Genomic DNA, 12,093 nt, shown 5'->3' on the forward strand with positions numbered 1-12,093 from the left:
CATAGGTGGTAGTATCGTGGCTTTTCATCTGGGAGTCCTGGGCTGAAATCCTGGTCAGGCATAGCATTTTTCATATGCTAAAAAATTCCACTTCCATATTCCCATGTACAAGCTTCTCTTAAGCTTCAGTTGTGAATTAATTCATCAAGCAAATAATAAAAATAAAATAAATATATTTTTAGAAGATGTTCTACTGTAGATTTAATGGTTAAGTGTGTATTTGTAAATTACTCATATTTTTAACATTTATTGTAAGTATTTTCAATCTGTTATATTACTTATTGAATTCTCAATAGTTAGTTATAACCTTAGAGACTGCTTTTGAACTTGCATTGAGTTTTTGTAACAGTTTATTTAGTTATGAGCTTAATAGAGAAATTGGAATAAATAGGGAAATGAAATTACTTCTCCCAACTTGTGTTAATTTGTTTACAATATTTGCTTTTTATTCTTTGTTTTCCTTTATAATTTAATTTCGGGTACATTTTTTATTTTTGTTATAGATCGCCAATTTATACAGCACCAGAAGTTTTTCTAATGGTTAAACCAGACAATATAACTTGTTCTGGTCCAAAAGTTGATATTTGGTCATTAGGTATTATTTTAGCAGAAAAGTTATTAGGTTGCTCATTATGGAATGAATTGAAACTCGGACAGTGTCTTCGTAAAGTATTATCTTTATTACATTGTGATGGTAATGTTTTTGAACGATTGGCTAGAGAAACTGATAAAATTGATGTATATCAGGTATGTATGTGGATATAAATATATATATCAGTTATGTTTTTATTGTTATTTTTCTTTGAAATGCTGTCAACTGCTGTGCCTGTAAGAACACTACTTGCCAAAATCATAGAGTCGCCTGCAGAAAATTTTACCCATTGTTGTTTAACTAGAATTAAACATCTATTAAAATGTAATTGGTTTATAAAAATTATTTTTGATATGTTGAATTTTAGCCTTACATAACCTTTCAACTTAAGTTGCAGTATTTAAAGTACAAATATAATAGAGAAAATATCAAAAGTTGTAGGTTTGACATTACATTAAGATTTTGAATCATAGTTAATTCTCTTGATTAAACAGTGTTTTTTTTTTAGCAAACTTAAACTGTATTTAAAATATAATTGCTGGAAAAAATCAAACTTTTTAGTAAACTAATTATGGTCCAAAGTAAGCCCCTTGCTTGACAGTTACTTTATTTTTTTTGTAAAGTTTCCTTGTTTGTATTAATATTAGGTACAGCTGGATTTTCAATTTTGAAAATTAAAGTATAACAAATTTGGTGTTTTAAGTACAGGTGTCATTCAGCCTCCTTGTTTTTTGGGTTCTTAAAGATTATTTATTGTTGTAATTATTTACTTTTCATTGTCAGGCCAGTTTAATATTTGAAGTTTGTTTAAAAAAATATGCAGAATTTTTTAATTACACGGGCTGTGTAAGTCGAGTTATCAGTTATTTTTGTTGTGTGGGTACTCTCCCTAACGTATATATCATTGGTAGCCATAGTATATATATTGGATGCTTAGTTGGCTGTCAAAAAGGTTACGTGTGTTTTGATATAGTTGTGATTTTTGACTTGTGGAAAAAGTGGAACAAAGAATTTACATTAAATTATTCTTTAAGAATGGAATAAAATGTAGCACTGCATTGGAAATGCTGAATGTTGCTTTTGGTAATTCTTCTATGAGCAAAACAAGCATTTACAAGTGGTACAAACATTTCGAAGAGGGATGTACAAAATGTTTGATGGTACAAAATGACGAGCACCCTGGATGTCCCAGCACATCAACAAGCAATTATAGCATTGAAAAAGTGAAGAAAATTCATCATCAAATTACTAACAAGAGTGATTGCTGATGATGTTGGCATATCATTTGACTCATGCCAAGCAATCTTTTCAAATGTTTTGAGCATGAAATGTGTGGTAGCAAAATTTGTTCCAAAATTATTGTACACTTTTCTAACTAGAGTTGCTGTGTAGTTTATAAAATGTGTATTTAACATGCCCTATAGTTTTATTTTGCATTTTCTTTTAAGTATGAACTTAATAAAAACAAACTTTACAAACTGGTGGATTTTGAAGCATTTTTATTATACGATGGACTTTTGCATTTTTGTATATATGTATTTAAAAAAAAAACTTAGCAGTTAGATTTACAAGGACTTGCTAACATTAAAATTGGAATATTTAAGCAACTCAAAGAATACTTCAATATTTTTGTTTTGTTTTGCTTTTCTTTGAAGCATCTTGATAAGATGCTGAGCTTGTCGTCATTATTAAATTTTTATTATGCTTACTTACGAGGTATGATTGGAAAGTTTTAAGATTGGGCTTGTAATTTCAAATTACAAGCTTAGTTTTAAAGCAAGCCCAATCTTTAAAAGACTGGGCTGTTGTGATTGATCTCTTTCAAAGTAGCTCCCGTCTGACAACTCCAGTGGTGTTTCCATTTGTGGAAGCAATCCTGGAAATTTTCTTTTGTGTGAAGAATAAGTATCCTCTCTGTATTTGGTTGGATGTCTTCAATTGAGTCAAATCAGTTCCCTTTCAGTGAAAACTTCAATTTAGGAAACATTAAGAAAACAAGCAAGGGCTAAAATCAGGGGGGCTGCGTAAGAATGAGAAAATTGGAATTTGAGGAAAAGTTCTGTGATCAAGTTGCTGAGCTGGTGCATTGTTGTGGTGAAGTACCTTGTCTCCACAGAATGTAGGATTTTTTCCTGCATATTTTTCCCATAAATGCTGAAGGATACTTTTATAGTATTTCTTCTGACTGAAGTGTGTGCCATCATCTGTTTACTTCAAGCAAAAAACTTATCAGCTGCTGAAATTCATTGTGATCTTTTTACAGTATATGGAGGGAATAATCTTGAGTAATAGTGTGATAAGGCAATGGTTTCATATGTTGTGGAAAAGTTGAACAAACATTCATGACAAAGAATGAAGTGGTTGACCCTCAATTGTCAAAGATCTACTTGTTGCAAGTGTCGATGTGAAAATTCAAGAAGATGAATTCACGATTTTCAAAAATTTTTCCTTACATATCGCACAAACAGTGCTGTATGAAATCATAACTGATAGGTTAGGCTTCCACAAATTTTGGCTCGTTGGGTGCCTAAACTTCTTTTTTACAAACATACAAAAAACAGGATCGGATCAGAACAAACCTTCCTTTACTGTTACCATAATTAGAACGATAAATTCCTTAACCACATTGTAACAGACAGATAAGATATGGGTTAAATTTGTTATTATGTAAACATAAGCTCAATCAATGCAGTGGGAGCACACCAGTTCTCAAAAACCTGTAGAGGCCTATCAGACCCTTTCTTCAAAAAACTAAGTTTAGACATCGTTTTTCTTCATGAGATTGCTCATCTGCATACTGCACTATGCACTCAACACCAAATGGACAGTTTCAAATGGGAGTTGTTTAACCATTCTCTACACAGCCCTGGATTTTGCTGTTAGTGATTATCACGTTTTCCCAAAAATGAAGAAATGTTAGCAATGCAGAGTTTTGAAAATCAGGAGTTGAAAAACAGTGTTACTACCTGGTTTAATTCACAAGCGGCAGAGTTTTATGATGAGAAAATTGAAAATCTTCTTTGGAAATATGACAGGTGTCTTAATTTGGATGGCAATTATATAGAAAACTAGCTAAAAGATGTAGTTATAAAATATGTATTATAAATAATTTTTTTATCAATTGGTTTTTTTTTAATAGTGAATTGGAAGTTACTTTCTGAATAGGTGTGTCATTCATGATCCTTAAAGTTCATATTGTTTTTGTTGTAAGTTAAAGTATTGTATCTGCTTTGGTTTTTTTTTCAGAATATGAATGACATCACAAAGGATTTCATTAATAATTGTCTGCGTGTTAATCCAAAATATCGACCTGTTGCTTCAGAACTTGTTAAACATGCCATATTTTTAGAAAATTTTGAAAATGTAGGTGATGATAATTTACCAACTACACCTGATAGACAAATGCAGTTATGGAAACAAAATATGTTAAGTGAACGGCCGTTGCCTGAATTATATTCATTATGGTGGTTAGCAGGTGGGGATGTTCACAGTGAATTAAAAAAACAAGGATTAATACGTAGTAAACCACCAATTTTATCCCTTCCAAAGTAAGTTGATCTTTATTATGTTATTTATATACCGAATGGTATGGGAACAGTCGATTCAAATGAACATGCAATAAAATTTAAACCTATTTTTTTATTTGTATGGTTATTAAAAAAATAAAATGCCACTTATCATTTACTGTTGTATCCGTGATTTAAAATTTGCTACAACTTTTTATATACCTCAACAGAGATAAATTCAGTCTCTCCACAAATTCTTGTTCAGTTTGTTATGACCTGACAACATTGCAAGAACACTCAACTTTTTAAAATTCTTATAAAATCAGTTGCATATCAAAAGATCTGTTGATTTCATAGGCCCCAATTCATATTACTGTTTTGGGCCATGTTGCAACTTGCAGATATTTTGTGAAGCAAGTAATAAGTGAAACTTTTGCATCATTCTGCTTTAACTATTTGTTATTTTTCATTGAATAATATTTCACAGCATAGATAGTATGGTGTGAAATTATTTTGTCATTATATAGCATTATGAATTCACATTAATCAATTACTACTTTAGTTAAAAATTGTTAATTGACAACAATTTTTTAACCAAAGTAGTAATTTGTTTTGTCACTATCTTATATTCACTATAAAATGGTTGCTGTTGTAAAAGATGAGAATTTTGCACATCCAGACGTTTTGTTTGTTAATAAAACCATTTCCTTTGAAAATAAAACCAAAGGAAATTTATATTTTCATAGAATTTTGCTAAAAATTATTTGGTAGAAATAACAACATCCATTAAAATTATGTTTTCACTTGATGGACCTTAATCTTTTATGTATAAAAGTTTTAAATATTGGAAAAATATTTTCCCTGAAGTATAAAGAAATAAGGCCAATGTCATAAGGCTGCAGACTACTGGAATGAGGCTCTATTGCTACAACAGTCTCATATTTGGATATTTTTTGTTGGGTATTTTTTATTTAACGTCAAATTCATAACTTCATCATTTTCCTTTAAACTTAAGAGAAAAGTAGTTTTATTTTCCTTTGATCATAAGTCTAGAGCACAGCTATTTTCAGGAAGAAGGAACACTTTTCTTCTCAGCAAGAAAATCAAAAAATAGGATATGGGTTTTTTTTACATTTCTCAATGTTTCATGACCCAGGGATCCAAAAAACAAAAAAAGGTGTGTGGTTATGTTCATAAATACAACTAAAAGAATAAAAATAAATAAAAAAAATTAAAAAAAAAAAAAATTTACTGACTATACAAATTACATTAAATTCCAAATTTAAAGCACTTCAGTCTGCAAAATTAGTAAATAATCTATTGCATTACTAATAGTGTATCTACATTATATGTTCATGAGTTTAACATTGTGTGTTCATGTATTTTGTACATTGTATATTTGTGTGTTTGAAGCATAATAACATTTGTCTTATGCTTGTTATGGGTTATGCTTGTCTTAACATTTAACAAAAATTTTGACATCAAATTCTTCTCCCCTTCTCAAAAAATTATTTTATTTGTTACACATTTTTAACCAATTTTTTTTATTGCTTCCTAAGCATGGTAAGGTGAAATGGGGGAAAAATATTGAGGTCAATGTTGGGGATGGGTTAATCAGAGTTAATATTTTAATTAACTCTGAGGGATAATTAACTCTCAGGATTAATGGATTAATATTAATCAGTTTAAGAATATTAATTTAAAAAAAAAAAATTTATTTAATCCTTGTTATATGATTTACTAGTGGCAATAAATTAATGGTATACTAACTTTGTATTCAACTTTTTTTTTAATCTTAGGAATGGAGGGATGAAGTCTTATTTTTCAAATTTATTATTTTTTCAGATTTATAAATCTTGCAGGCATTGATCTTATTCTTGTTTTCATAAGAACCCCAAATAACAATTTCACTTAAAAGAATAAAAAATAATTTGCTCATAAGTTCTATTTTTTTGGGAATTCTAAAATTTCATGTAGATGTAGTTATTGTATCACATATATCAACTAGTTTGAGTGTAGGATATTAATGTAACACTCACCCTGCTTATCTCAAAATGTTAAAGAATCTTATGATTATTTCAGGATGCCTGTCTGGATATTCTGCATATACTACAGTAGAATGTGTATAGAATTTGTGCGATGGGTTTCAGATGCCCCATGGATGTCATATGCAGTTGCAGAAGCAGCTGGAGTGAATATCACTCACAGCAATGTACTATGACTATAAAGGAATAAACAGAATGATTATTTACTTGTCTATTATGTTGCTGTTTTTATTTGCAGATTTATAAATTACCCAGGCACTGTTACATTACGTTATTTTATTCTTATAAATGAGTATGTGGTAGTTATCATTATTATCTTTTAAACTGTTTAATTTAATTTTTTTCAGCCTTGTTTTACTTGAAGGTACTTCATTCGGTCAGAGTCGTGATCAAGCGATGATGTTGGATTTACGATTAGTGCCACTGCCACTTAATGCTTTGGTACAAAGACTAAAACATTTACCAATCACAGCATACTATCCACTCATTGAAATTAAGTAAGCTATTTCTTGTTTTTGCCATAAATAAAGTTACTGCTTTACTTAATTCTTCTATTTATTGTAGTTCTGCATTGTTAATAAATCCACATTTAATTAATTAAATGCTTATTTAAAAATGTAAAAGAATAACATTCATTTTAATTTTTTACCGAGGAAATAATGTTCTTTCTTTTATATTTTGAATTAGTTTTTAATTAATTAGTCATGGAATTATTCTCTTGTTTAAGTAATGTGTATTGCATATTACTGAAAAATTTGTTTATGATGATTAATAATTTATTCTCTGTTTTACTTTAAGCAGATGATTAGGATGAATAATTAACTCTTACAGGATCTCAGTTTGTGTGATTTTTTTTTATATAAGTTACCCAACTAAAATATGTTTGTTACAAATCCTTATAAGTAAATCTAGGTAATGTAATTTGTAACTGAGAAGAGGTATTACAATACACCATTGGCACTCAATGCAAAACACTTTTTAGTGCAGTGAATAAAGCAACAAAAAAACTTCCACTCTCCTTCTAAACATAAAATAGAATGTTTGTAATTCTTGGAAATGGCTGTGATATTAGCCACCATTCTCTTCATTTGCCTTAAGCATCATTCCACTCTTCTCTTCAACTTTATATCAGATATTCTAAGGGAAGGATACAGTCAAAATTAACATAACCCACCTATGATTTTTGATATGTTGGATACTGGTAATTATGTAATGTTTACGCGTAGTCATCATTCCCATTTTCCTCCTTCCTATCTGGTTTGATTTTTTTGGCTCCAACGCATTTGTGTTTGTGGAAATAAATAGTTTGTACATCATCACATCAATCAGTTCACTATATTGACCCCTGCGGTAAACTTGTTGGGAAGATACTTCATTATTGTGTTTTGTGTCAACAGTTAAGACTTTTTTCACAATGATAGCACTGCAGTTGCAATGATCTATAATTTGAAATGAGTTAATCTTGTTTTTGGTCACTTAAACCAAAGAAAGCAGCAGTCCTCTGTACGAGAGTGTTCACGTTTTGATACAGCCTGAAGCAATATCCTCTTATTTAAACAAATATTTTCGACTCATTTAAAACAAGCATTTTTCATGAGGAAAAAACCTTTATTACATTAGTATGAGTTTTATAAACAACTACACACTTCTGTGAGGTGTGTGAGAGGGTGTTATACCGCAATTGATAGCCATTTTCATTCCTGTTTATGATAATCTCTAGTGCTGTATGTCAGTTGATGGAATTTGTTCTAAGTGCAATATTATCAGTCATGTGTATACATACATTTTGCACACAGTATGAGATCCTTGTACCCCTCAACCCTAAAAATTGTAGATCTCGATCAGCTGAATGTCCCTTACTTGGAACGGGCTTGGTTATCTTTACCCATTACTGAGATAAGATATTTTAAAATTTTTCTTTTTTTTTTCATCGCATGATTTTGATGACGTCAACGTTTTTTTGGAAGTGACCTTTGATACCAATTTTTTACGGTTTAGCAAAGGTCTTGGAACCAAAAGTTCAAAAAAATTTCCAGAAACAACATTTTTATACTACTGGTAATTCATAATATGCATATAATGACAAGGATTTTTTTATACACCATGTTAAGGTCCTTTGACATACAAAATCATAAATCATTATCTTTTTATATATAAAAGTTTAACTTCTTATGTATAAAATTATTATGGAGGGAGTGTTTTAAATGATAATTTGGCTGAAATACTAGTAAAAATTTATCATTGTCAATAATTGTTTTTGGTGATAACCATTTTTGTTATTCAAAAAAAATTGGGGGGGGGGGGGGGGGGTAATAGAATCAGATTTATTTAAGTTATTTTAAGGCAAACAAAATTGCATATGTTCAAATAGAATTGATTCTATTACTTAATTTTTGTCAATACATGCATGGGATGTCATAAATTAATAATTTTAGTTGACTTGATGTAATTCCCAAATTACTTGCAAAAATGCCATAGCCATTTCCAAGAATTGCAAACATTTTATTCCACACTTACAAGGAGTGTTAAGAAAGAAACTTTTTTTGTTGTTTTTTTCACTGAGCTGAACGTATTGTTTCATACTGAGTGGCAATTGTATTGTCTCTTCTCAGTAAATAAACTGTTTTTTATTCTTATACTTTTATAAAAATTATGATATGTTTTTGGATTAATCCTGTTGTAGAACTGAAAAAATCATTAATTTTGTTTAAATTATAATTAGTATAATTTTGTTTATCTAATGATAAAAAATGCAATAAAATTTGTCTTAATCATTATAAGTTATTATTAATTATATAATATTTTTTTGTTAATTTATTGTTAGATGATTGTAAACAACTAGTTTTTTAATTTTTTTATAGATCAGACATTATTGGTGTTGAAGAACAATCTGAAGCAGCTTCATTACCTCTTGTTATTAGAGAACGTGATACTGAATATCAGTTCAGAAGAATTGTGTTATATGATAGGCTTCTCGAGGTAAAATACATTTGTATGTTTGTGTTTAAATGACTTTTTTTATTTTATTTTTGTAAACAGTCAAGATTATTTTATAGAATACGCTTGTGTAACGTTTGTGTATGTGCACTTATGGATGTGCATTCACATGTGTATATGTAAATAACTTTTTACCTGTAAACGTAGAAAAATGAAATTTAGGACTTGCTCCTATCTTGAAACAATTTACTTTTTTTGGTATGAGATCATCACATTCCAAGCACTCTGCGAGGCAAATTGAAAACTTAAAAAAAGTGGAAATGATAGAAGATACATCACTTTAAAATTCATTAAATAACAGAAATCTTTAGATTGACAACTCTAACCAAAATGCCTGCCATTTAATGTTTTTCACAGTTAGTTTCAAAAGTAGTAAATTATCATTAAAAAAAAAAAAATATATATATATATATATATATATATATATAATATTATGCAAAATATAAACCACCAAAACATAGTAATTAGAGAAGTTAAATTTAACCACATTAATTTCCAAGAATCAATTTTCACAGTATCCAGCATCTCAGTTGGTATTGAATTTTATAATTATATTATAATTCTTTTTAAAATATTTTTTATTTTATCTTGAAATATTATGAGTGCATATGCAGATTTTGCTGTCCATTTTTTTTCATATCCAACATATTAAAAATCTGGATATGAAATTGATATAAATATATATATATATATATATATATATATATATATAGCCTAGCTACAGGCAGCAGGGTGCGTCCCCCAGGTTGCTGATGGGAAACAGTCATCAGTATGATGGGTAGCTGTGAATAAGTCTTGTCCTAAATAAGCAGTTGTGGACAGGCAGAGGTAGGACATAAGGTGTGGTGGGGTATTGCCAAGAGGGACTTACTGCTAAGCTGAAAAGGGTCGTGTGACATGGCGACTGTTGGCCACCAGTAATAAGCAAACATCTCTCTCAAGTGCAGTGACAAGGATAGTAAATCAAGGGTGTGTAATAGGTCTAATAATAATAGGTGTATATAAGCATAAAGTGAAGGTTGGTAAAGTATATAGGACAAGGCCTGCATTCCCTGCAGGCGATGTATGCTTTTGACTCTACAAGTGAGAGCGTGAAAAGTGAGTTGCTGGGAAAAATGATATGTGGGTAGGGACAGCAAATATTATGTCTCTTACTGGGTGCACATAGGAACTGGTAGATTGAATGAAAGAAAAAAGAACAAGGATTTTGGATTTAAGTGAAACTATATGGAAGGGAAAAGTTAGAATGGATCTTAAGGAAGGGTATGTTCTGTATTGGAATGGTGGGCAAAAGGCAAAAAATGTGGTTGGCTTTATAGTGGATAAAGATTAAGCCTAATTATTGGAGGTAAGACCTAGGATATCATACAAGCATGTATATGCATCACTGGAGGGTTATGTTGAAGAAAATAAAGGTTAGGTTTTAGAAAAACTGGAACGTTGCTTAGAGGATAAGGTGACAGTAATAATAGGAGACTTGAATGCACAGTTAAGAAAAGAGAGAAATGGAGTAGAGGTGGTATTAGGACCACATGGATATGGAGGAAGAAATGGGGAAGGTGAAAATATGATACTTTTTTTTGCAATAGTGTTTAGAGGAAACCATAGGTTAGTAATGGCTAAATTTAGATTTGGGAAAATTCCCAGTGTGAAGGTTATGAGGGAAAGAAAGATTGAAGTGTGGAAGTTGAAAGAAAACAAGATAAGAGAAGGGTTTGAAGAAGATAAAGAAATGCTTACCTAAAGAAGAAATAAAAGAGGTGGAGGAAGAGTAGGAATGCTTTAAGAAGGCCATTTTGAGTATAGCAGAGTGGGTAAGTGGTAGAACCAGTGGTGAAAAAAAAGAAAACAAAACAAAATGGTGGAATGATGACATAAGGAAGGCAGTTGAAAAGAAGAAGATAGCATGGAAGACATTGAGACAAAGCCATAAATAATGAAGACAGGGATAAATATATGGAAGCAAAAAGGGTCTGTAAGAAGAAACTTGTAAGCCGAGAAAAGAGAAAATGTTGGAAAGAGTTCACAGAGGAATTAGAAAAGGACTCACAAGGAAATAAGAAAATGCTGCTTTGTGTCATTAAAATAAAAGAAAAGGAAAAGAAGAAGATGCAAAGTTTATTATAAGAACAATCTAGGACATGTGATAGTAAGGAAGAAGAAATACTTTTTAGAAGGAAAGAATATTTTATTGAACTCCTAAACCCAAATCGATTGTGAGAAAGAAGAGAGAAATTGACATGGCAGTGGTGTGGGGAGTGGAGACAGAAGAGGGATGTTACGTTACAATGAAGGAGATGAGGATGCTTCAAAAAGAGTGAAAGAAGTCAAAGCACCAGGAATTAATGAGGTAAGCACCGAGATGGTGAAGCCTGCAGGAGTTTGTGGTTTACAATGGCTGTACAGACTATTCAGAAGTATATGGAAAATGAAGGTGATTTAAGAAGACTGGAAAAAGGGATAATAATCCCCATATTTAAAAAAAGGAGACAAGATGTGTCATAATTACAGAGGTATTGAAACTACTCACATATGGCGAAAATTAGAAAACTGCATCAGAAGGAAGACTGAGGGGGCTGGAAGAGAAACAGATGGAATTTAGGTTTGGTTGATTCAGTACAGATGCAATACTTGCACTGAGACAAGTGAATGAGAAGAGAGGGATTATAATAAGAAATTAGTAGTGGTGTTCCTGGACATAATAAAGGCATATGATAGCGTGGATAGGGAATTTGTGTGATAGGTGCTAGAAAAAAGAAATGTGGATAAAGTAGACATCCAGATGATTCAAGTTATGAGTGAGGGAAGCAAGAGTTGCATTACAAGTCTAGGAACATCAGATTGGTTTGAGATAGAGAATGTATTGAGACAAGGAAGTGTGATATCTCCACTTTTGTTTATAAATAACTATAGATGACATCTTCAAGAAACTTAAAAGGGAAATAGCAGAAGG

The 12,093-nt window shown here is 30.7% G+C and overlaps 1 protein-coding gene across 4 annotated transcripts in view; it reads left to right on the plus strand.

Annotated features, from left to right (window-relative positions):
* The window catches only part of LOC142332140 (TBC domain-containing protein kinase-like protein), a 44,835-nt gene that overhangs the window by 15,112 nt on the left and 17,630 nt on the right, over positions 1 to 12,093 (plus strand). For all 4 annotated transcript variants that reach the window (XM_075378401.1, XM_075378399.1, XM_075378400.1 and 1 more), the window contains exons 4-7: positions 504 to 747; positions 3,839 to 4,140; positions 6,491 to 6,640; positions 9,005 to 9,122. In XM_075378401.1, the coding sequence (XP_075234516.1) occupies positions 504 to 747; positions 3,839 to 4,140; positions 6,491 to 6,640; positions 9,005 to 9,122 (814 nt within the window). The remainder of the gene's footprint in view (positions 1 to 503; positions 748 to 3,838; positions 4,141 to 6,490; positions 6,641 to 9,004; positions 9,123 to 12,093) is intronic.

Source organism: Lycorma delicatula, chromosome 11 (genome assembly GCF_047948215.1).
Source record: "Lycorma delicatula isolate Av1 chromosome 11, ASM4794821v1, whole genome shotgun sequence".
Classification (NCBI taxonomy): domain Eukaryota; kingdom Metazoa; phylum Arthropoda; class Insecta; order Hemiptera; family Fulgoridae; genus Lycorma; species Lycorma delicatula.